The 27,759-nt window shown below is 37.8% G+C and overlaps 1 protein-coding gene across 16 annotated transcripts in view; it reads right to left on the bottom strand.

Annotated features, from left to right (window-relative positions):
• LOC117421159 (sorbin and SH3 domain-containing protein 2) overlaps positions 1 to 27,759 on the bottom strand; it is a 146,517-nt gene that overhangs the window by 61,556 nt on the left and 57,202 nt on the right. For 14 of the 16 annotated variants that reach the window (XM_059027214.1, XM_059027208.1, XM_059027203.1 and 11 more), the window contains one exon: positions 9,371 to 9,426. In XM_059027214.1, the coding sequence (XP_058883197.1) occupies positions 9,371 to 9,380 (10 nt within the window). In that variant the 5' untranslated portion in view covers positions 9,381 to 9,426. Of the gene's footprint in view, positions 1 to 1,330; positions 1,520 to 9,370; positions 9,427 to 27,759 lie in introns of all 16 variants that reach the window. The other 2 variants (XM_059027216.1, XM_059027230.1) reach the window with 1 other exon arrangement.

Genomic DNA, 27,759 nt, shown 5'->3' with positions numbered 1-27,759 from the left:
ACATGCCCAACACATAAGAGGTAAGCACATGCATCATTAGGACTTGTATGCAGGAATTACAAACATGCTTCAAAATGTAAAATGCTTAGTATAATATTTAGCAAATCTTACTACATGCAAAGCATTATGTCAGGGATAAGTAGCATATTAATGAGCTTGTATGCCACTATGTGCATATATGTAGCCTTGATTTCTGATGTGTTATATATATCATGTTTTCAAATGCATCCTTGATTTCTGATGCTGCATTAAATTATTAACTCAAAAAGTAAAAAAATAAAATGCAATACATTAATATTTATGGAATAGATTTGTGGCAAAACATTGGGAAAATCACACAGCCTTACCAAGCAGCGTGAAAATGCATTACAAATATTCTTTATAATTTAAAATATTTGGCATTGGTAAATAAGAAATTATAGATCACAAAAATATCATAAAAAACTTGAAAGATATATTATTACTAGAGGTTATTTAAAACAAGCTACTATTCCTTTGAACATGTTTTAGAAGCGGTCTAAAGTTTGCCAAACATTTGGTTATGCAAAAAGCATGTACTATATGTTAACATGAGCATATCATTTTTTGTTTTGTTTTAAAAAGTGTCTGGATTTACCAGCTAATGTAAACCACCACACACCAACACACCATTTCTGTACCAAAGCAGTATTTCATTGTTGAAGAGTCACATGTATTGGGCCTTGTCACAAAGACGGCCAGAGTGGGTGGCGTCAGACCAGAATCAGGAAGTAACACACAGAGAGATGGGGTTTTTGGTAAAGCTGAGCGCGTGATTGCGCTCAGCATTTAATAACGGAACAGAAAATAAAAGGTTTGCAACAACAAAAACACAGGACACGGCACTTGCGCCAAAATAAACAGACATACAAAACGACTAAACACGAAACAGACGGTGCAGGACAGACGAACAAACACGGTGAGCAGATTTAACTATTACTACTATTATTATTACTTTACTTCACTTCCTGTAGGATCCAGATTTGACTAGCAGATGCATCATAACGTTATTTAAATTTTTAATTAGGTATGCTCCCTGTGTTTAATTATGTATACCACCTGTTCTTGGTATTTATAAGCTGGAACACTATTTTATTACATCAGCAATCACACATACAGTATTCACTGCTGCTGAAGCAGCAACAGCCAAACTTTTTTTTGTTAACATGTTTAGCACGCACAATTTATACTTAACTGTGTAATCCTTTAACACGTTGTTCAGTGATGCAATACAATGCAAATGAGTCTCACACTTCATTCTAGTAACTGTTAATTAAGTAGCTTCAAATTTCATTGATTTGTGTCCCCTTACCTTTTTATGATGTTAGTTTTTTCCTGTGTTAGGGTACTTTTGTATGAGTTTAGGAGCTGCTCTTCCCTTCCAGTTGCCTTCCAAGATACACGTACCACAAGCAGTGCCTTTATAGAAGTAAGAGCCAAACTGGGGGTCGCGAGTGCCTTTAAATGGGGTCACAAGTGCCTTTAATGAGGTCGCAAATACCTGCGCAATTTAAAAAGCGATTTTAGTTTAAGAAAGAGGTACGTTCATTTATTATTATTATTATTATTATTATTATTGCCGCTTTTTACTCAAAATTTTACTCCCAATGAATCCTTTGCTCTTGCTTTTGTCTGAACTGGTCACCTAGCAACCAACTTGCATGTCAGCCAATCAGCGGAATGCACTTCTGTAGTGTTAAGTCCAGCCTCTGTGATTTTTGTTGTGAAGTGAGTTCAAAAAGTTGCATAAATATCAAAAAATTCTGTTTTCTGAAGAAAAGTGTTGGAAACAGGAGTGATGAAGGGGAATCTAGTGGTACTGCAGCAGAACAAGTGCTGACGACAAGGACCCAATCAGCAGTAAAAAAAAAAAAAAAAAAAGCTTGTAGATGCTAAGAGCCTGATTTTCAGAAGGTGCAAAGTGAAAAACAGGTCGCAAAACACCTTATTTTAAAAAGTCCTATAAGTCAGTTGCGCAATGGCATTTCAGGGTTTGCGCTTTATGAAAATGCACTTGAATTACAGCTTGTTAAGCAATTAAAGTCCGTAATTAGTTCTATTTTACAAATAACGTTGTATTTTCAAAAGGTGCAAATCACTGATGTGCCCACTTAGTACACCAAAATACTCTCGCTAATTAAGACATGACCCCTGTCATGTCTTATTTAAACTTTGACCGACTGCAGCAAGAGAGGGAAGGGAGGAGGAAAAAAGACCCTCCTGCGTAGATTGGATGAAGCCACTATAACAGAGCTGTGTGAGTCTGATTTAGAATCACAAACAGCCCGCAGTCACACCATACCTGTAGTTACAGCAGCCCTTCATTTTCATGCAATGGGTGTGTGAACCGGATGGCTTGTGGTGAAGTCAGACCAGGAAGTGACAGAGTCTGTACTATGAGGTCAGCGCTGCTGCGCGTTTTAATAATAAATAAAAGATTTAGAGAAAACAAAAGGCATGATGGCCAAAATAGACACAAACACTGAACACAAAACAAACAAGTATCGCCCTGGTGTAGAACCAGCATGTGCATCAATTATTAAGTCTACTGTATTTATTTCTCCTCTCTCTCCCATACCTCCTCGCTGTACACCCAACCTCCAGTGAGTGATTCGTGTCTCTGTAATACAGCTGTGCCGGGACTCAATTACTAATCATTCAATCTGGCCCTGGCACAGTCTGCACGTGAACTAATTTGTGCATTCCCTGTGCCAAAATACCAATATACACTTTAACTCATCCATGCTATATAACTCAAACTATACAAAACAAACCAAATACTCCCAGGGCTGGGGGGTGCCGCATCACAGGGTGCCATCCAGACAACAGCTGTCAGTCTTCTATGTCAAAGATACTGACTGATGTCACAGATGCACTTTTCCGTAGGGCAAGGGAGTATATAATATTTCCAATTGGGGATGTGGATTAAAATAGAACCAAATACAATTTGTATCAGTTTTCTGGATTCCCGAACGTGCTAGGTGTAATAAGCCCCTTTCACACTGGCATGCTGTACCCAGGTCAGGACCTGGTTTCATGCGGGTCGGCTATGTGATTTCACATTGCTTATGATAAAGTAGGGTTGACCTGGGTGACGCAAATAACCAATATGCGCATCAATGCCCCGGAAGCAGCTTGTTACTGGAAGCTTACTTCCATCAAAGCTTCTCTGTATTAAACCGTTGGCCCAAATGTTGATTAGATTAAATGTTTCTTCTTCCTTGCTGCAACATGACTCATGGTGTGTCTCAAGCAACAAAAATATGGCAAAACAGAGTAAACAAAACCGTTCCTTGCGGAAGTGAAACCTTCATGCAAGCGTGGCTGGTTGTTATTTCGTCGGCCGTCATGCATTTTGTCTCGCTCAGTCCGGGTCAAAGCGTGTCAACCCACATCCTGAGGTGGGTCGCTGGGACTCTGGTTAACCCGGGAACAACCCAGGTACGTGGTTTCACACTAAGCAAGATTGTGACCTGGGTGTGAAAGGGGCTATAGATTACATACATGTTGCGATATACCCAGATTCAAGGAATGAAATTGGTTTCCGAAGCAGAAAACATCATCGATCTTTAACTGTGCAAGTTTTATGTGATGCTCAATTATCACTGATGTAGTTGCCAAGTACCCTGGCTCATGCCATGACTCATTTATCATGGAGAACAGTGCCTTGTTCTGAAAATGTGAACAGGGGCTTCTAAGTGTAGGCTGGCTAATTTTAGAATATATTAAAATATATAATTACCATATGACCGCTATAAAACAGATGTAACAAATGCATATTAATGTTTAACATTTTTATTATGATTTTTCACAAACATACAGAAACATTCATTGCATGTAAAGAATATGAATATTAATATTGCATCAGAGAATATATTGCTATATTGAAATAAACTAAGGATTTTTATTTTTCCTATGGGCAGGCTGTATTATTATTATTATTATTATTATTATTATTATTATTATTATTATTATTATTTAGTCATTTAGCAGATGCTTTTATCCAAAGTGACTTACAGAGACTAGGTGGTGAATTATGCATCACAACTGTTCTGTGCTTTAGGTCCCAGAATCTTTTTTTAAACTTCTTTATTTGACCTTTTTATGGAAGAGGTTGCATTTATTTTTTCGGTTATATCCTTCCGTAATTTAAATTTAGCAGAGGCTCCGGACCTTTTGCCGAAAAGAACAGTTTCATGTGCTAAAATCCCACCGAGCAAAAGCTCAACTTGTTGTTTTCCAGTTAAATGGAAGTCCAGACTATTGAAATGTGACTAATTGGCTTGTTAAGGAACCGTAAAATCAATTGCCATTTCAATTGAATCAGACGTAAGCAGAAGTCATAAAAGGCTTTGCGAGTAGAAATGAACCTGCCCCTGTTGAAAATAAAGATGTTTAATTTGGTTGCCAAAAAACTTGTAGCGCAAATGCATTGCAACCTCTGTTTTCTCTCTAAAACTGTGGAAATCATGCTGTAAATGGCTTGCTTTGCTATCTTAGCTGGCAGATATTTTTGATCGCTTAAATATTCTAACACATCACTCCAAGGACGAGATACATCTGTCCTTTCTCTCACTGACTAAATCGAAAGCTGGATCAAGAGGCTGTCCTTGTGGTACGATCGCGTAAACCTGGAAGCATTATTTATTTTATTTTTTTTACTGTTGGCTGTAAAAAATCCTGCGATTGTATTATGAATTAAAAATAAATTTATATATATATATACACACACACAGTGGCTTTCAAAAGTATTCCCCCCCTTGGACTTTTCCACATTTTATTGTGTTACAACATTTTTGCCACTGATCAACACGAAAAAAGTCCATAATGTCAAAGTGAAAAATAAAATCTACAAATTGTTCTAAATTAATTACAAATATAAAACAGAAAATACTTGATTGCATAAGTATTCACCCCCTTTGCTATGACACACCTAAATAAGCTCTAATTGTCTTTAGATGTCACATAATTAGTTGAATGGAGTCCACCTGTGTGCAATTAAGGTGTTTCACATGATTTCAGGTTGAATACACCTGTCTCTGGGAGGTCCCACAGTTGGTTAGTACATTTCCTAACAAAAACTACATCATGAAGACGAAGGAACATTCAAAGCAAATCCGGAATAAGCTTCTTCAAAAGCAGCAATCAGGGGTAGGATATAAGAACCAAGGCACTGAATATCCCCCGGAGCACAGTAAAGTCCATTATTAAGAAATGGAGAGAATATGGCACAACTGTGAATCTGACTAGAACAGGCCTATAGCAACTCTAAAGGAGTTACAGTCTTCCACGGCTGAGCTGGGAGACACTGTGCATACGGCAACAATAGCCCGGGTGCTTCATAAAACTGGCCTTTATGGGAGAGTTGCAAAAAGAAAGCCATTGTTGAAAAAAACGCACATCAAATCTCAGCTACAGTTTGCCAGAAGGCATGTGGGAGACTCTGAGACCAAGTGGAAGAAGATTCTATGGTCTGATGAGACCAAAGTAGAGCTTTTTGGCCTCAACGCTAAGTGCTATGTTTGGCGCAAGCAACCGTGAAGCATGGTGGTGGCAGCATCATGAAGATAGAGGGCAAAATGGATGCAGCACAGTACAGAGAAATCCTGGAGGAAAACCTGCTGAAGTCTGAAAGAGACCTGGGACTTGGGAGAAGATTCATCTTCCAGCAGGACAATGACCCCAAACATACAGCCAAAGCCACACTGGAGTGGCTTAAAAACAAAAAGGTCAATGTCCTGGAGTGGCCCAGTCAAAGCCCCGAATCCAATTGAGAATATGTGGAAAGAGTTGAAAATTGCTGTTCACCAAAGGTCCCCATCCAACTTGACGGAGCTTGAGCAATTTTGCAAAGAAGAATGGGCAAAAATTGCAGTGTCCAGATGTGCAAAGCTGGTAGAGACTTATCCAAATAGACTCATGGCTGTAATTGCTGCCAAAGGGGCCTCTACCAGATATTGACTCAAGGGGGTGAATACTTATGCAATCAATTATTTTCTGTTTTGTATTTGTAATTAATTTAGAACAATTTGTAGATTTTATTTTTCACTTTGACATTATGGACTTTTTTGCCTTGATCAGTGGCAAAAACTCCTTATTAAATCCATTTTGATTCCATGTTGTAACACAATAAAATGTGGAAAAGTCCAAGGGGGGTGAATACTTTTGAGAGCCACTGTGTATATATCTATCTATCTATCTATCTATATATATATATATATATATATATATATATATATATATATATACATTATACATTAGTTTTGTTGATATTACTTTGCAATGCATGTTTTACTTTTCAATACTAACTATTCTGCAATAACACAGGGCAGAGGGGTTGCGCAGTATTACTAGAAGGAGGTCGCAGTGCAGCGAAGTTTGAGAACTGCTGCTCTAGAGGGTGCTGGCGCTTATCAATACAAAGACACTTTGGCTACTTTATATACATATATGACAGGTAAGTAGAACTGAAGAGCAGCTCCTAAACTCATAGGAACCTTAACACAGTAATTGTTTATTTCAGTAATTAATTGTAGTAATTGTAGTAATTGCAAAAAAAAAAAAACAGTACTTTATTCCTACTTCCCTGAATAGAATGAATACTAACAAACAGGGCTGGTTTAAACCTTAACTAACTGCTATATATGTGATAAACGAGAACTCCTGCGTGCTAAGCAAAAACTACATTACTGTGCATTACTGTTGTGGTCATGGATATGTACTAAGTCACCTTTATTTTGTCTTTGCTGCAGGCAATCACTAAATCCATCACCTACATCACTTCCTTGGAAAAGTCTTATTCGTATCCATGCCACACGAGGCAAGATTTGAACTTAAGATCCTTCTGATTAACAGACTTGTCATCAGCCAGTGTGTATGAAATTAATCAGCCTCTGGAGCTTAAGTATTTGAATTCTGTGTGGAGTTGAAGAGCTCTACTACTGAAGAGCTCTAGTACTGTAGTCCTGCTGCCTTGGATCGCTATCTCTTGGTCCTCTCTTCCTTCTCTTCTACACTCGCTGCCAAACGCTCCTACTTCCACTCTATCATACAGTCTTCTACCAACAATCCCTGTAAACTTTTCTCTACCTTTTCCTCCCTTCTTAGCCCTTCCCCCCCTCTCCCACCTTCCTCTATCTCGGCCAACGACTTTGCCTCCTTTCTCTCCTCCAAAATCACGGAAACTCTTCAATACCTCGCCTCCTTCCCCACCCCCTGCCCCCTGCTCACTCACTCCCGTATCTTTACTCCTCTGCAACCCCTACTAATTTACCCTCCTTCTCGTCACCTTTTCCAGGCTGGTACCCCTGCTCTACTCCATTTCATTTCTTCTCTTCACCTCACTACTCTCTGGCTTTCAAACAGGCCTGCATCACCCCCATCTTAAAAAAACTCCCTTCATCCCTCATCCCTCCAGAACTACCATCCTTCCTTCTCCCTTTCCTTTCCAAAACCCTCAAGAGAGCGGTACATCACCAGCTCTCTGCCTTCCTGTCAAAACATTCTCTGCTCGACCCCCTCCAATCCTGTTTTTGCCCACTGACACTGCTCTTCTCTCTGTCACTAACTCTTTACTCTCTGCCCGTGCCGCCTCCCTCTCCTCTGTCCTAATTATCGTCAACCTCTCTGCAGCCTTTGACACAGTCGACCACTCTATTCTCCTATCCTCCCTTGATGACCTCTGAGTCTCCAGCACTGCTCTTGCCTGGTTCTCCTCCTACCTCTCCGAGCGCATGTACCAGGTTTCCTAGCGTGGCTCACCCTCTGCCTCTTGATCACTTTCAACAGGCGTCCCCGAAAGGCTCAGTCCTGGACCCTGTTTTCTCTCTACACTCGCTCCCTGGGTCCCCTCATCTCCTCCATGGCTTCTCGTAACACTTCTATGCTGATGATGCCCAGATCTTCCTCTTCTTTCCCCCCTCTCCTCCCACATCTCCTCCCGTATCTCTACTTGTCTCTCAGCCATCTCCACCTGGATGCACTTGCATCATCTTAAACTCAACCTCTTCAAATCAGACCTCCTTTTCTTCCCCCCTCTTCCTCCTCACCGCTGATCTCTCTATCTCTATTCCTCTTGAATCCACCACCCTCTCTCCCTCCTCATCCACCAAGAACCTTGGTGCCACCCTCGACCCCTCCCTCTCCTACTCTCAGCTCATCTCTACTCTCACACGCTCCTGTCGCTTTTCCCTCCAGCAACATACGTAAAATTTATCCCTTCCTCATCGACTACTCCACAGCTTCTAGTTTAGGCCCTGGTACTGTCCCGCTTTGACTACTGCAACTCCCTCCTGGACGGCCTCTCTGCTTCCACTATTCCGTCCGCTCCAGCTCATCCAAAACTCTGCTGCTCGCCTTGTCTTTTCCTTATTGTACTTGCCTATCACTGTCTTGACCTTTCTGCCCCCTCCTACCTCCAGACTATTATTTTTCCCTACACCCCCTCTCACCCCCTCCGTGGTGGAACGACCATCTCCACCCTTGCCCCTCAGTGGTGGAACAACCTACCCACAGATATCAGGACTGCTTAGTCCCTGACCACCTTCTGGCGTCTCCTCAAGACACACCTGTTCAGACAGCATCTGTAAACATCACAACTCTCGACTATACTGGACTATATGGCACTGTATCTGTACTTACATCATCTTGTACTTGCACTTAACTGCTCCACACTTTGCTGTATTCTACTACTGCTCTCAATTATAATTCTATTTTCTGTATCTTGCACTTGATTTTACTCTTAAAGGTAACGGTATTCACGTTTTTTGTAATTGCTGTTATTTGAAATCGTTCTTATCCATGTATTGTACTTACTACTTGCTCTTAATACAATTTACTCTTATAACCAAATATGTTTAAGTTTAATTGCTCTTAGTCATAATCACTCTCAAATGTAATTATTTACTGTATTTATTGTCTCTCATTTGAATTTGCTCTTACTACTGATTGTATTGTATTTTATAACTGTATCTGTAATGTGATACTTTGTAATGTGATACTTTGTAACAACTGTAAGTCACCCTGGATAAGGGTGTCTGCTAAGAAATAAATAAAATAATAAAATAAATACTTTAAAACACTTTCAAATAAATCATTTACTCTATTCTTTAATTAACACATATTTTTTAAAGGAGAAATGCCATGCTATTAACAAAATGAGAAACAGGCAACTTGAGAGGGCTTAAGAGTCATGGAATTGTATTATTCAATTGTTTGGTTTTGAAACAATTAACAGATGCTGAAAATATGGTCCTGTGTTACAATTCATAGGTATTTCCAGTCAAAAGAAATACTAGCACTAACAACAATCAATAACTAAAACACATAGCAACTAAATTAAATGTTAACATACCTGTATTCATGTTGAAGGTCTCTCTTAATTTTTCAATAGTAAATCGTCAGGTTATCCTGTAAACAGAGCAGAATGGTTTACAAAGTGCAGCTTTCATCATACTATATACACTGTAATGTAATGGTCAGATTAAATATTTACCAATAACAGAACTACAATATGCTTTTTATACATTTATCATAAAATGGCATTACATTTTAAAGTATAATGCAGTATGTACTTCATTTCAATGAACTAATTTTGCCTAACAAGCCATTGCCTATGCCTGTCATATGAGCCAAGCTTTATAGACCGGACTGTATTCTACCTACAGTACAATCCTGATATTATATTTAAATACAGAGGGCCCCAAGTATACCTACTACCTGGAAATGCAAAAAATGGAGTAATGTATTGCTTTGGACCTCATCTAGGATTCAAACCATGTGAAGGTTGTGAAACATGATACCAGAGGTAACATTCTGAATTTCAGCACAGATACACTCAGCCTAAACTGAATATACACCAGGGCATTAAACACACTGGCTTTACAGGACACCTCGAGAGTAGAGATATGTAAGTAGGGTCTAATCCATTACCTCCATTTGCATGTGAGAGCCTAATGAGTTATGACAGAGCAGTTAAATAAAGAATGACCAGCAAAGTAATTGCTTCACCCCTGAGACTTCCACTAAATCCTCATGAGACATTTTGAAACTGGAGTGAATTAAGAGATTATTAGAGCATGTCAATTGTGAGTGATTTGCAATATACAGCACAGGAAATTGTGTGTGTGTGTGTGTGTGTGTATATATATATATATATATATATATATATATATATATATATATATATATATATATACACACACACAAAAAAAACTGCCTTGATTGAATGCCTTTTACTCAATATGCCACTAAAACTGGATTTTCATTCTCAATCATTGAGGCAACATTTGAACCCATTCACACACCTCATTTCTCCTGTTCCTTTATTATTATTATTATTTATTTCTTAGCAGACGCCCTTATCCAGGGCGACTTACAATTGTTACAACATATCACATTATACATTATTTCACATTATACAAATATCACATTATTTTTACATACAATTACCCATTTATACAGTTGGGTTTTTACTGGAGCAATCTAGGTAAAGTACCTTGCTCAAGGGTACAACAGCAGTGTCCCCCACTGGGGATTGAACCCACAACCCTCTGGTCAAGAGTCCAGAGCCCTAACCACTACTCCACACTGCTGCTCCATTATTTTAATAAATCCATACATAGTCTGTATTTAGCAGTTGATTTTGGTAAACAGATATGACAAAAGCTATATATATATATATATATATATATATATATATATATATATATATATATATATATATATATATATATATATAATGGCTTGGATCAATTAAGTGCTGTGATTGGCTGAACAAGATTACATGACCGTGTGGTAATAATTGTCTTACTGCACGGCTATGACATCATAGACCAACTTACTTACCTGATCTATTAATATTACTATGCCTTAATTATTATTATTATTTATTTCTAGCAGATTCCCTTATCCAGGGCGACTTACAATTGTTACAAGATATCACATTATTGTTACATACAATTATCCATTTATACAGTTTACTGGAGCAATCTAAGTGAAGTACCTTGCTCAAGGGAAGAGCAGCAGTGTCCCCCACCTGGGATTTCCTACAAAAAAAGAAACTCGGAAGCCCCTCCCTCGAGTGCCAGTGTTCCATGAATCCTCCCTCAGATGTGGGAAAGTCTGCTTTCAATTCACAAACGTCATTTCATCTCGAAAATTTTATGTTTCAAAATATGTTACAAAAATATATGTTACAATCAAAAGTCTTCAGGGACTATTTTTTCTCAGTGGAAGTATACATAATATATTTCTTATTTTTTCCTTAAAAATGCTAGTTTGTGTAATTATTTAAAAAAAAATTAACCATTTTATAAGGGAAATAACCCACTCCTGGGTGTGCGGTAAGACCATTCTTACCGCACTTCCTGGGTGGTTGAAGGTCCTCGGCCTGTGACCTCGTGCCTCACAACGTACCCAGGGTGTGCGGTAAGTCTTACCATGAAATTCGACACCATGATACTGTACATCATGATGTAACTATAATGATGCTGATGTTAAAGATATAGGGCAGACTGCAGACCGTCAGCAACTTAAGGTGTCAAATGAGTAAAGAAATCCACGTACAGTGCTTACTTTCGATTGTAAGTCGCCCTGGATAAGGGCGTCTGCTAAGAAATAAATAATACTAATAATAATAATAATGGCGAAATTGTACGCTATGAATCTAGCCAACAGATCAGTTGACCAATTTAAGGTAATAAAGTTGTATCATTATGCAATTAGGATTTGACTTTTGTCTGAAAAAGAATGTAAAAGTACTAAATGTACAGTTAGCATACAAATGTATACTAACATTACATTACTGCTCATTTTACTATTATATTGTTATACCTTCAATATTACAACAGTGTTTTTCTTTTATTTTTTATCACTCAGTGTCACTTAAATTCTTTCCATTTGTACACAGCATCTACAAAATATATACTCATGCTTATCTGCAGCATGATCTATCCTGTTATTCAGGCTTCAGACTTTATTAAACACCATTTTTCTTTTTCAGTAAAACTGCACTTGATTTGAAATGTCAAAAAACATAAGTGATTCTACTGAACAGTTTTACTGCAGTTGTAAAAAAAAAAAAATATTCAAGATTTCATTTGTCAAAAACCCAGCCAGACAGGATCATATCCAGTACTAGCAGCAAAAAAGGAAATGTCCCAGGGAACCTACATTACTTTTATGTAAAATTCAGATTTCTTTTGTTTTCAGTTTTTTTTTTTTATATAATTTTCTGCTTTAAATAATATTTTCAAAATGTTTTCCATATGTATGTATTTGTCTTTGAAAAACCAGGTCTGGAGTGGATAGTAACAACATAGTGTTGTGGTACATTATAAAGGAGAACATGACCACAGAAAAATGTGATACTGCCACGTACCACAAGAACTGTATATTCCTGACAATTATATTGATTATAGTAAGGTGTTTTGTAAAGATAAAAAAATGATTATATAAAGCACTAACATGCTACTTCCTATAAAGTATTATTTTATATGATGAAATAGTATAATGTAAAATGTTTGTGGAATTCAAATTATTAGCTAATGGAGTTTTTACAAAATGTTAGTAGATTTTGCAAATTTATGCAGGAATGCCCATAATTACATATTCCTCTACGCTTGAACCACAAACAGAAACTGCTGCTGCAAAGCATTCCCTAAAAAGCCACAAATAGTATTGTGCTTGTCTAGTAAATTTCACCCAAGACTTCTGACTCGTTTGTGACTATTGCGACAGGCACAACACTTTAGTAAACCTACCCCATTGTGTATCAAAACAGCACTCCATGGGGCCTATTAAGAACAGCACCAAAGGAAATGTAACTTATTGTTAGAAATGTTAAAACAATCCTCTCAACATTCAGACATTGGGGATTCAATGTCAATTTCATGTGATTGTATCGACAATTGTTTATGATCAGGAAACAATTCCTGGACTATAAAAAAAAAACACCTTATGAGACAAGTGAATCAGTACCAAGATGAATCTGTCAGGGGCAGACTTTAGTAAAACGCCTAACAGTTTGATTGCAGGGGCTTCAATAAATTAAACCATTCATTGTACAGCTGTGCAAGTACAGAGAGAGAAAACACAATTAGGTACAAATGTCAGCGAACCTACACGTTTCCTTAAAATGTGAACAATGAAAAAATATTTGCACACGGTTTTGTGATTTATTCTGAAAGGCACACAAACAACTGTCTGACAGCTTGTTTGCAATAATGTATATCATCTAAAATTAAAGCCCCAGGCAGTTGATTTTGCAGTGGGTTAGATTTAGTGTGATAATCTGAAAGGAAGCAGATATAAATTCAACATACAGTACATCTCAGTTTTTGTGCCAATAAGTTAACTGGAACAGAAGATTACGATGACAGTAAAACATTCTTGCGGTTACAAGGGTGTATTTATATTACAACATGATGTGTACAGCAACAATCTACCTCTGAATAAACAGAAAAGGAGTCCCTGACAGTGGTTGTCCAGTGGTTGTCTTGTGGTTGTCCATATCTTGCTTCCCCACATTCACTAACCTTGTATATACAGTGTCTAAACGTTTTTTGTTTACACGTGATGCATTTATCATAAATTGAAAAGTAGGGCTAAATTCAAATCTCTTTGCTGTAGACTATGTTTGTGTAACAACAACAAAGCAAAGCTCTTTCACAATTTCATCAAAAATTGGGCCATATTCATAAAGCATAATATATTTTAGCTTGCTGCATTTTCCTCAGGACAGCTACTGTACCAGTGCCTAATTATAATAAATGTACCCTAAGATTTTGCAATATGATTAAAGAATTTTATGACAACGCACATTAACACATACTTTGGCTTGGTGAAAAATTGATTGCCAACATTTGGAAAAGTTTTTTTGTCCATTCCATCACAAATTCCACAAAGATCCACCCCTGAGATATGACAGTGTAATACCTCCTGTTCCAGCGTTCAGGGCTTAGTGTCTAATATATTTATTTTTGGATAACATGAAGAACAGTACTGGCAAGCCCATCCATATTTGCACTCCTGGTTCAAGACACTCATGTCTGTGAGGCTCTCTTGATTAGCCTCACCCTGAGGTACGTTCTCCTTCCAGCCTTAGTTAAAACTGGTTTTAAAGTTTTAAAGAAGGTGATTGAAGTACAGTAGTTATCGTGTGCCCATTCTGTAATGCAGGTTGATGAACAGAGAATGATTTAGAAATTGAATTGCTTCCATGGGAATATATTGGGTGGACAAATACTAAATATTGCATATTAAATTAGTGGATCATTTATCATTTCATTGACTTTGACAAGTTAACAGGAAAACATATTTGACTTTCAAATTGAATATATTTATATATATATATATATATATATATATATATATATATACTTAACAAAATAGCAGAGTAATTCTCAATAGTGGACTCAGGCAGTGTAACCTGTACTGTGTCCTATTTAATTAATATAGAAAATCAATTTCTAGTACTACCAAAATTATGGAATGGACTCTGATCACTCAAGATTAAGAAATTTCATGGAATGTGAAAATAAATCCTATGCATGTGACCTACATTATTGGAAATGCTTTTTTATTGAACAGACAGACAGAGGAGCTACTGACCTAGGATCATAAAAGGGTTGTTCAACTTACTGCAGTACAAAGAACTGCATACTACAACAGACGATAATGAAAAGTGACAATAGCAAAAAAAGGCACATATCAATGAAATACTGACATGTTCCCTCAAAATACTGTAGCAAAACATTCTGTTTCACTATAACAACCAGCATCACTACATTATATAGAAGTATTAATACTTTTTGAAATCTTTCGATTTGTTCCTGTGAATTGTCCGTCTGTCTTCTTACAGTATGTGTTGTACTTCAAATTAGGACAAATTATCTTGCTACTGATATAAGTGGTCCTTTTGCAATATACAGTACTACAAATTTACAATACAGTAATCCATCGCATATACGACTGGAAAAAGGAAAATGCATTTACCATACAGTATGTTATTACTGTTTCTATACAAAATTTGTATTTACTGTCTACAGCTTTTTTTGCATCTTTAAATATTCCCAAAGGAATAGAAGTATTCTTCCAAGTCTTGAGATTTGATAATGTTGCTGCTTTTTGAGATGTTTAAACTAGTATAAAACAATACATAGCCCAGCTAGGGCCATGTGTCTACAATATTATTAGGCAAAACAATATTAGGTTTTACAGAATATTATATAAATCATGTGTTTTTGGAGTGCTTATAACTTAGAATGTATGACTGAAAAAAAGATTCAGTTGTTATTAGAAATTTGGTAATAGTCACTTTCTAAAGGGAAAATAAACAAATGTGCATTTTAGCTAGCTGCACAAAATAAACAACTACATGTTGGGACTATTATTTATTTAAGTTTAAAGTGAGTGTACTAGTAATAAGAAAATGTTTTGTTTGATTTATGCATGTGTGGCAGGATGACAGAGGTTTGAGGCTCAGAGACAGTGGAAGGGGCAAAATAATGATCTTTATTAAACTAAAATAATCAAATAAACAGGCACAAGGGCCAACAAAAAGGTTCAAACAAAATACAGAAATGTAGGCTGGGCATTAGCCTTCACTACAGTTTCTTTTTAAAAAAACTAAACAGCACAGCACACCAACAAACAAAACTCACCCAAAAACTCCTCTCTCTAACAAAGGGTTTCAGCTGTCTTTTATAGTCTGTGGCTGGAGCCCAATTAACTAATAATTAACAATTATACACTTAAGGCTCCAGCCACATTCTCACATGCATTTTACAGGGAGGAATTTAACCCCCTCCCTGCCAATCCAAAACAAACCAAGAATCACAAAAACCATAATGAAAACAGTAAAAACAACAACAATAACAAAACACAAATTTATAGGGGCGAGCTAGCACCCCATCACAGCATGTCATTTTAATAATACAGTACTCTTCCAAGGGGAGTTTGCAGCCAACCAAAAAAACAGGCTGAGGCAAAGACACCAGGAAGTGAGCGTTTTGGAGTTTATGGATCCTGCACCTCCTTACCCCCTAAAAGGGTTGCCAGAAGTGAGGTTGAAGTGTCTGTCAAAATGTATTTTGGCATTGACCTTCCAATATCTCAGATCTTGACCGGGCCTAAATAATCAGCATCAACAGTGTGAAACGGGTTACAGTGAGTAGTTGAGTTGAGCTTCTAAAATAAAATGTATTCAAACTGGCCATAAAAAAGTATGTAACATACAGTACTATACATAAGTGCTACGACTGTACAAATCTCCAGATTCTGATAATCATAACAACTCAGGAGTATTATGATCATTGTTCAGTTATTACCCGAAAAGCATTCTGGGAGTTCCACATCTGATGAGTGTAAAATAACCATGTGCAAATGTGTCAGGTGCTATTGCAGGTCACTCAAGAATAAGTGTAAGAGTGCTTATCCTGGTATCTTAAAAATACTGAGAATCCAACGGCACCATGAAAATAAATCTTACATACTGTATAGCTCCTCATAAATCTTGAACATACACACGCTACTCTACTGGGTTACGCAAAATGTACTTGAATAAATCAGTTTGTAATGGCCTGTCAGCATTAAATGAAGGAGAGATTATGTGATTATATTTCAGGGTAGCAGACATGCGGCGACAGAACAGCTGTAGTAGATGCTGAGGAAGACTGCAAGTTACTGTGTTCTTCTAGGCAAGGAGCTAAGGGTATTTTGAGGAATATAAAGTGGGAGAAGAATACAGAGGCTTTAGTCATTTATTTACATTTAAACTTTTAGATTCCATCAGCTCTTCAAAGACTGGCAATGCTCCTAAATCATCTCTGCAAGATAGTCTGAATTGATTTATTTTTTTAACTGCAATGCTATTTGTGAAGCGTTTGCTGTCAATACCTGACATGTTGCCAGTCAGGCAGCTCAGTGGATCAATATCACAATTATATAGGAGGCCGTGTGGTCCAGTGGTTAAAGAAACAGGCTTGTAACCAGAAGGTCCCCGGTTCTAATCCCACCTCAGCCACTGACTCACTGTGTGACCCTGAGCAAGTCACTTAACCTCCTTGTGCTCCGTCTTTCGGGTGAGATGTAATTGTAAGTGACTCTGCAGCTGACGCATCGTTCACACACCCTAGTCTCTGTAAGTCGCCTTGGATAAAGGCGTCTGCTAAATAAACAAATAATAATGTATAAAACAGATGCTAATTAAGTGTGTGTTCTTACAAAGACAACCATGGAAATTTTCTAATCTGGCTAGAATATTTAAAATAAATGTGAGATTGGTCTTTAAAAGTGTATGGTTAACTTAAAATTGGCACTTCATTGGTCATAATGGGCCCTGTTTTCATATGTGACTAAATTGACTAGTTATGTTTGTTTTAGTCAGGGCTGGTATATTTTCGTAAATGACTAATTGTTTAATTAGGGGTTTAAGAATCTAAATCACTTATGCTCGTCTAGATGACTAAATTCTCTCCTACAGGTAACATGGGATTTGTAAACTTGGTTGCTTTTCTGCAAGGAGAATCCGCCCCTAACCAACACGTCATCAGCACGCACATAAAAGCTCTGTGTGTTACTCTTCCCTGTCGCTTCTTTTGTTTCGGCCGCTCAGTCAAGCGCTGGGAAGCCGAAACAGGATTTGACCGCTTAGAGCCTGGAGGAAGGGCTACACTCAGCCATGGACTCCCAGAGGTTTCCCCCTAAAAAAGTAAAAATATGTGAGTAGGGGGTTTTTCCTTACGTGAGTGCTGAGCGGTTCGTATTTAGTTCTGCGGGGTGAGTGGTCAGACAGTCAGGCTTGAGAGGCCGGGCTCTTTCCCCCAGTGCAGTGATGCTCTGGGGGACGGGCCATGTCTCAGCTGCCCATTTTCATTAATTTCTCAATATTTGGGGGGTAGGTGGCAGTGCGCCACTGTGGGGTGCATTAATCATTTATTATTGTTTTCCATTTATGGTTTGGTGGCCTTGTCTTTTTGGGGGAGGTGGCCTATAGCCACTTCCTAGCTGCGGCACTGCGATGCATTTAGCCGTTCATGTTTTTCCAGCCGGCCTCGCACAGGTAGCCGTCGGGCATCCATAGACGAGGCCTCCGGCCAAATTTATCTTTCACTCGGGCCTTGAGTGACCATCACAGTCATTAAATCATCTGCAATAGCTGAATTAGAAGTGTCAATTGTGATTTACAAAACCTGTAGTCACCAACGTGCTGATTGACTAGACAGAATATCAATTAGGATGGTAATGAGCAGACGGGGCTCAGAATCGCCTAAATGTAGTTGTTTATACGTTTGTAATGGTCATTTGCATTTCTGAAAAAAATGAAATAAAACACGAGGAGTGCTTTATAATAAATAGCTGCAAACTACAATACAACTGGAGTCTGCCTCTCCAGTTTTGGAGAAAATAAAAAAATTACAGAAGACCGAACTTTTTGATGCAGTTCTTCATTTATATAACAGATCCTGTCACCATACAAAAAAGAGGATGGGATAACGTGTTGAATCCCCGCAATTGTATATTATTCTTCTTTTGTTTTTTGTGACAACTGTGTCATTCTCGGAAAGCATATATTAATTCATGCTCAGTCACTATTTTGGACATGGAAGATTGGCTTATACCAGAGTTGTTTCCGATGGATCTTTGATATGGAGGATATTTTAAGACAAAATGAAGAATAAATACATTATATATATATAGACACACATTTATTTATTAATGTATTATATTTATTTATTTATTCATGTATTTATTTGTTTATTTTTCATTTTGGCATAAAATATCCTCCATACCTTGAAAGCCCTCCCATAGAATCTTAGGCCAGTGGTTATCTTCATGCATTGTGTTCTCCAAATCCTCTGATAACCCAATATTGTTTGTGAATTTAGTCGAAAACGACAAATAATCTGATCATCTGTTAGATCCAAAAAATGAATAGGGGGTCTGTATAATCTAGCAAAAGGATACCTCCCCTCCTCATTATTTTCCTTCTCTCTGCCTGGACCGCAATCACTTCGAAAAAAAAAAAATCTGCCATTCTTGCTTTCAAAAGGGTAGTGAAATGTCTATCTTTTAAACAATAGCGACTAAACTTACACCAAATAGAAGCTGGTGTAACTCGGAAAGCCCTAACAGCCTAATAACAGACGTGTAAATGCTTTGGAAATCATACATAGGGGTATGTCAGCCAATTTAAGTAGCAGTGAATAACTTAAAATAGACAGGAGTCTAAATGCCTGGAAGCACCTAAAATTACACATTCGAAAATCTCACACACACAAGTCACCCATCTAAACGACTAAAACATGCTTAAACCCCTTAGTCATGTAAGAAAATAGGGCCAAATGTGCCTGTAAGACACAATATTCAGATACCAAATAATAAGGTTTATGATGAAGAGCAGCACACTCACTGACATTTCACTTGATTTTAATCTTGTTTTGTACATTTATTTTTGGTACTTTTTATAATTAAGCTAAGGAATAAAACATTTATTGATGCAGCTGCACTAGCAGCTTTATTAACATTTAAAAAAAACTGTGACTCATCAAGTACCAATACTAAAAAAAATATGCAAATCCATCAGGCTTAGTCATTAGAACAAACTATGAGCTCAGATATCAAAGCTTTTTCCTCAATTTTGTCATGACCACATTTTTTGTTTGAAAGTAAAAGCATTTTGTATTACTACATCCAGCCCACAAGAAAAAAAAACATTTTGTGTTACTACATCCGGCCCAACAGAAATGTTATTTGGCCCGCCAAAAGTTAATAGATTAATTAGAGTTTTTTTAGTTGTTGCTGTCTGAAGTGCCTTTTTCAATGTGGAAGACTGATGGCTGGGCGCGGGGTTGTACACTTGTTTGGGTACCATGTCTGCTGCACAGTACACGACTAGTAGAACGAAATCCAATGTGCGAAGTGTCAGGTCTGTGTATTGCCCCCGCGACGCAAATGAGGTGGGAAGCAAAGCATTTACAAATAAGCTGGAGAATTTTTTTATCATAAAAGATGGACTGATAGAGAAAACCAGCTCTTCCATGCACGATGGGCATGTGATTTTTTTTAAAGATAAAGGAGGTAAGCCCCAATGCCTTGTACTGTATCTGCAAGTCATGAGTGCCAATTGAATATAGCCTTACTTGAACCACAAGTTTCACTGGCAAGCTACCAAAACGAGAACTTTTTTTATTTGTTATTATTCTGATCAATTATTAACCCCCTACTCTTCTGCACACAGAAAAACATATTTATGTTTAAATGTGTATATATATTGTGTGAGATAGCAGGGGGGGGTTAAGGCCTCCCTGAAGAAAAAAAAAAAAGTGAAAATGCACATTGGTTTAGTTTAATTGTTTGCTTTATTGTTTCATTTAATTTGCTAAATTGTGTTATTGTTTAATTTAATTGTTTATTAATAATGATCCCCTGCACCTGGCTATTATTGTAAATTAGAGCCAGGTGCAGGGTATTTAAAGAGAACAGTCAGTGTGCTTGAGGCGGCTGAGGAGAAGGAGGCAGAAAGGAGTGCTCTGCTTCCTGGCAGTTGTGAATTAAAAAGTAAGTGCTGTGTCAAACTTGTGTTTTGTAAGAACGGAGAAACAGCGTAGCTGTCCTGTGTTAGTCAGGGTGTTCCTTTGTGTTATTTAGTGCTCGTACAGAGCTAGGCGTTTATTTTGTGTGTTTTGTTTGATTTTTGGGTGAATTAAAAACAGCGCACCAGCTCTTCAATACCCTGCACCTGGCTCTAATTTACAATAGCCAGGTGCAGGGGATCATTATTAATAAACAATAACACAATTTAGCAAATTAAATTAAACAATAAAGCAAACAATTAACTAAACCAATGTGCATTTTCACATGTGTTTTTTTTTTTTTCTTCAGGGAGGCCTTAACCCCCTCCCTGCTATCTCACACAATATATGTATAATTGTAATACAACTGCACCCACTCTGGTTCGTTGCCCCTTTAAAAATAGATCCAGGACACAGATTTGGAGGTTTCAAAGTGCTCTTGCGCTATTTTTTTAATAAACAAATACAAAAACAAAACAAACACCTAGCTCTTTTCGAGCAAAAACTAAAACACAAAACAGGAACCGAAACTATAAACAGGACAGCTAAGCAGTTTACCTGTAACACAACAACATAAACAAAAACTAAACCACACGGTTTCACACTACCTTTCCTTTGTTCGCCTGCACGCACTCGCAAGTGGGCCCTTCACACAGCAGCCCTGAGCAGACTAACTGCTCTCCTTAAATACCCTGCACCTGGCTCTAATTTACAATAATAGCCAGGTGCAGGTGATAATTAACAATAAAACAATTAACAAAAAACAATTAAACTAAACCAAAATGTGTCTACGCACATGTTTTCTGCAGGGAGGAATTAACTTATATATACTTACAAACGCCGAAGACAGATCCCCCCTCCTTCCCAGTGTTGTGGAATGGCAGCCTGGACACCACCTTCACCTAGCTCGAGGCCATAGGTTGGTGCTTCGCCTGCGGGGAGGCTAGACACTGTGTGGCCTGCTGCCCCATCCAAAAGGAAGAGGAACAACTGCCGGCCCGAATACCGAAGCAAGGGAGGGGTAGCTGTTCCCGAAGGCAATTGGGGAAGCCGTCTCTTGATGATTAATTAGGCTTCAGCCACAGGTGTATAAAAAGGGCAAAAACAGTTTGTTGGTGTTAAGGTTGGTGATTAAATGAGTGCTGTGCTGTAAGGTGAATGTCCAGTCGTTTGTTGTTTGTTTAAACCATTTATTTTGGCCATGGCGTCTATTTGTTTGTTAGTGTGTTTTGTTTGTTATTTGTGTTTAATTAAAAGCGCGCAATATCACATAAGCTGCAGCTTCTTGTAGAAGTTTGCTTGGGCCTAAATTTTAAAACCCAAGCCAAACAAACCAAACCAATCCGAACCCGACCCAACCAAACAAATCCGAACCCGACCCGAGCTCGAGACCTTTGAACTATTTGCATACCCGACCCGACCATCTCCACAAATATATTCCTAACATACGCTACTGAAACTAAGTACCTTCAGTGTAGAGTATTCCCGGTTTCCAGTTAAAACGTAAATAAATAAAAGAAAAAAACTAAATTAATCTCATTTACTTCCTTTCCTAATAATCCAACACTGCATGATTTAAAAGATGACAACAACAAGCTTCTTCAAAACTTTGTTACCATAAATAGCCACACAGAAGATGCTCTTGCAAATTTGCGTAATTTTGGACAAGCCTATATCCTATCAAAACGCTAAATTAACATTCAACAACAAATATTACACCACTGTATTTTTATTTCAGTAATATTTTGGAAGATTTGCATTGTACAAAGCCACATGGACTTTTATTATCCCTGAATACAACAAAATCGTAATTTTTACAAACAGTGGATTTAGACGTACCCTTGACAGCAACGGAACGTTCCAGCTACACATTCTCCTGTTGATAGTTTTTTTTTTTTTTTTAATCCATCAGCCTACATGCAGATGAACCCACTTTATACCATGATTGCGGTGCAGGCGTAATTCATGATATAAAACGGGTCATGATATAAACTGAGTTTCACTTTTGCCTATGACAGCACGTTAAGAGTAAACTAACGGTGAATTAAAAAGCAGTGATTTAATACTGTACATTTAGTCGTTCTTTACATTTAAACAAATGCATACAGTTTACTACAGGACAAATACATTTTGTATCATTAACTGGAACAAAACATTTTCTGTTATTATCTAAAAAAGGCATCAATTGTCTGAACTCTATCCTGTTAAGACCGCCCACGCAGCATTTGGCTGCACAAAATGTCAGTTTATTAGCCAAGATGATTATTGGTTGTTAGTTGCGCTGGAAATTAATTATATCCTGTGGTTACTTAGAAAAGCCCAGCCACGCAGCAGAACCTATGGTGCATGGCGAGTGGTTTTTCAAAAATCGTGAAGCAGGATGTGAGTTTTAGGAAGCACTTGCACGCACAGTGGAAGAAAAAAATACTCACTTAAAATTAAAAACGCCATAATCCACTCACTGATAACATACTGACCCGACCAGACAGGTGTCTGTCTCTCTCCCTGATGGTAACAAGCCTTGCCAGTGACGCTACCCAGTCATAGTATGTAATGGGATAAATAGAGAACTGTGGTGCCTATTTGGCTCATTTAGAAAACAATACATTAATTGCCCCCAAAATTACCCAGATACCGTATTTAAACAGTACGTTGTGTTGGATTCATGGTTTAGATATTAACTATTATCATGGTCAACCCTGATTTGATAATCAATTATCATTGTTATCCATTGCCAGATCATACTTGAAATATGGCGGCCATGCTCTAAGATCACAAATTTCCTAATTTCCCATATTAAATCTTGTATCCATATGTACAGTATACCATTTCTTGAAGTCAGAAATATATCAAGCATGCTCACTTGGTGATTCTTTGTTTTATAAGAGTGTCAAAAGTACTGATCAATTCCACAAATTAAAAACTGTGTTATTTAACTTCTTAAGGTACACAAGAATTGAACAGTTGTTCAACCGGTTTCTTCTTAAAATACATTTGCGAGTGACTCAAGTACTGTATCACGAGGAAACTGGATGAAAAACTGGAAAAAAACTTTCAAACTGGCAAAAAAACTTTCAAACTGGAAACAGGTTGAATCTGGATGACCAGATTCAACCTGTCAGTACATTTTAGACCGTTTCGTGCACCTCATTGCAAAATAAGACAGTTAGTATAATTTTTATTTGTGGGACACATATGTCCTTGTACCTTAAAGGGTTAGGAACACCCATGTCACAGAGTTTTGTTTATTCTGTATTTAGATAATCATGTTTTTTATTTAAATTTGTTTTCCCATACTTTAAAAGCATTTTAGTTTCTTCAATATACATGATTTTCATTACACGAGAGTAGATGTTAAAACTTCCTGCTGATTTGAACTCGGCTCTCGCCAAGATAAGCACCAACTAAGACGTAGCTTTACAGTAAACTAATGTGATCCATCTGTGTCTCCATCCATTTGCGTTTCCTTCCATATGATGATGTAGATATCCTTCTGACTGGTGTTGATGGCTCAGTTCAGCCCAGCTTACTTACCCGTACATCAGCGTTTCTTTCTTTCTATTGTGCTTGAGATCCCCAACCAGAATCTTTCCGTCTCAACCACAGCCAGTTGCTGCTCCTCTCTGCTGCTTCAGATAAGTTCTTCACTGTGCGACGCAACTCTTGGCCACTGAATACGACGTCTCTGAGAAACCGGGTTGTAGAGTGTGCTACAAATCCTCGACAACCCACTTCCACTGGGTAAACCCGAACTCTCCATCCTCGCTGTTCTGCTTCAGCGGCTAGTTGAGCATACCACAGTTTCTTCCTCTCATACGCGTCATCTACAGCTTCCTCCCATGGCACTGCTAACTCTACCAGGTGAACAAGGCGTGCTGATCCAGATCACAAGACAATATCTGGTTGAAGGTTAGTGGTGGCAATCTCCAGTGGAAAAATAAGCCGTTGACCAACATCTGCCAGCATTTTCCAGTCTCTAGCAGCATCCAGTATATATATCTCAACTCCCCAAATATAACAGTAACAATTTACATTTGCGCGTTGTATCCCCAATAAAATGTATAACTCAGGCTCCCCTTCTATGAAACAGGAACAGTATCATCCATCACTAGATACAATTTTTAATTAAAGTGGCTTTGAAGTATCTATGCTTTTGATCACCTCTGTTTTGTAGAAACGCAAGTAAAAACTTATGTGCTTCCCAAAACTCACTTCTTATTTACCTTTCTAACCTTAGTCTGGTAACGTTTTGATCTCTACTTCACAACATTTTTTCTTCTTTAAATCAATAAATGCCTTGATCTAAGCCTTTCAAAAAACAACAAACATACAACTCATGATGTCTTCAGATTCTGTTTACAATATATTTTCAATTATAAGAAATACAACGATATTGTACTTTTTTTGAACATTCACAGTGCTTTATGTGACACTTCCTTCCCAGTTCAGCAGCTATCCTCCTGCATTTAATTTACTTTGTGCCAACAGTTTACTAAAACTGCAATTTAGATTCCTGGTCTTCAGGTTTTTTCAGCCCTGGATTACTGCCTTTTAATTATTACTGAGCCAGGACTCTTACCATAGATCTCTTTCCCCTCCACATACTGTACTGCATCGACAAAACTTTGGCGACCTGAATGTATGACATATACTCATCACCATATTGCTAAACTGACTTGAAATATTCTCTTGAGGCTTGACTTCTTTCCCGGTTAGGTCAGTGGATCGAAATGCCAAGAGGCTAAATCCAACAATTTAATAGAAAAGTATGAGGAACTATACAGCATTTGCATAAACTAAGATAAATCAGAACTTGTGAACAGTGCTTTGGAATGACACACAATCCCCAAGTGGAACTTTGTGCCCCATTCTGGTGCTGTGGATTATATGGTGTAATATAGCTTGTTTGATTATTTTTCATCTACTACCACCCTCCTTTATGTGTCATGCTGACCATACTGTGCATTTTCTGACTGTCTAATAAGCACAATGGTATCAGGTCACCATGGTAGCATTATTCCAGCAGCCACAAAGCAGAGGGCATCAGAAAGAAAATAACTGTTGACTTCTCTTTTATAGATGTGAGAGCAAACAAATAAAACAATTACATAACTCTGAAAGGTCATGCCTGAGCACTATGCATTTGTTATCAGTTACTAGTTAGGAAAGAACAAGCAACCTGATGTCATGTGACATACTGATAATGAAGGTACTGTTTAGATAACTGGAGCAATGAAAAGTATGTAACTAGTTATAATCTAAATGAAACAGAATATGCAAAATGTACTTTATAGAGGGTATACCAAAGGCCTGGGTGCTTCAATCCTAGATACATTTTTTCACAGCATTAGAAAAAGGCTGTACTTTTTAAAAAGGAAATAGGGTAAATGAGGGTCAGGAGAGTGGGATTGAAGTGTGTATTGGAAGAGCATTGGAAAATTACATTAAAACTAATCAATGTCCTCCATTCCAGCCACACTGTCAAATGGTTGCAAAGGAGGAAATACCCTATCCCTGCCAATCCACCAAACAAGGTACGATAACATCTATCAACCAATGGACCATTGGCATGTGTCATTTACTGCTGGTACCGACTGAAGGGTACCGATGGGAACTGATCAACACACATTTAATCATGGGTCAAACAGTAAATTCCGTTCTAGCCGGAGATCACTAATTCAGTTGCAGATAAAATTCATAGACGGTGCATTTGGGAATTCAGTTGAACTCTTTACATGCAGTCACTTTACGAAAAACAAACTGCCCAGTTTAACCATGCTCAATAACAAGAAAGCAAGAGATTAATATAATTACTGTACCATTAAAAAGCTGAAATAATTATTTTTGTAGGTGTTTTCCTTTTTTTTTTTTAGCTACTGTTATTGGTTTTTTACCTGTTAAATTGGATATGACAGGTTCTACTGCACTGAATGTACATATTTTCAATGTACAGAGTCTTCACCCTGCTATGAGCATTCAATTGAATAAACAATGAAAAACATAAGGTGGCTACTATATAGGATGGCCAATGGATTGGAATCGGCATAAGGATTTATTTGTTTTGTCAGGAAAGACCTTTACAACTCTCTGAGGCATTATGCAGCCTTTTCTCAAACTAAAATAAGTGTTGCTATCTCATCCAGACCTGTTATATGTAGGCAAAGTAAAACTGTGTAATCCTACAACCACAGCTGTCACGCAAACATTTAATTGAACCTTGGAAACATAAGGGCACAGTTCAAGTTTAATAAGTGCTATAGTGCTATATATTACATTAACAATACACACGTGAATCAGTAATGCTATCATGAGCTCAAGCGAAAGAAATCAGCAGGAAAATCAGGTTATTGCCACAGTGTTCAATACCTTTGTTCAGGGGTTATTTTCTTAATCACTATCAGCAGCCTGGTTTATCAATAATGATGAACCATGCTGCTGGTAGACATTGCCACAGTATACCATACAGAACATTTTCAACCCCCAACATCACTGGTTGGACTTTGTGGACACCTGTAAACTTCTCAAGCCACCATTTATCCAAGTTAACCTGTGAACCATTAATTGTTCCACCACTATTCCACCATTAGGAGAGCACCGCCTCCAAGTTCTTCTCCACACTGTTGTGAGTCATCCTCCTTTCAGAAGTTTTTTTTTCTTTTCATAATTCTCTATAGTGACCCTCTGTTTAGACCCTTTGAAAGGAGGAACGGTCTCCTGGGTTTTTGATCTAATATGTTAACTAGTAACACAAAGTCATTGATGTCTCTATGATGTCTCCTTTAAAGTATTAACTTGAAGTGAAATGTTATTTTTCTGGGTGTTTCACATTGACCACATTTGAAAGGAGGGCTTACAGATGCATCTCTTTCTAAAGCCTTGCTTCACCTTACAACACCCTGTGGCCGAGCAGCTGTTGAGTGGCGTGTGACTGGTGACGTCATGGACCAGGAAGTAAACGGAAACCAAACAAGGAATGGAATAGTGGAACTGAGCACTACGGCGCTCAGCGTTTTATTAAATAAACAAAACAAACAAAAGGTTTAAACAGACAACAAAACAAAAAGGCTCGTTGGCCAAACAAATAGAAATAAACAAATAAGTGTGCTGGTTTTACCCCAGCACGATACTTAGCAGTTATTTTTAAGTTTCGCTTCTCTCGCTCTCTCCT

Source organism: Acipenser ruthenus, chromosome 1 (genome assembly GCF_902713425.1).
Source record: "Acipenser ruthenus chromosome 1, fAciRut3.2 maternal haplotype, whole genome shotgun sequence".
NCBI lineage: Eukaryota > Metazoa > Chordata > Actinopteri > Acipenseriformes > Acipenseridae > Acipenser > Acipenser ruthenus.
This window is presented reverse-complemented; position numbering and strand designations above follow the sequence as displayed.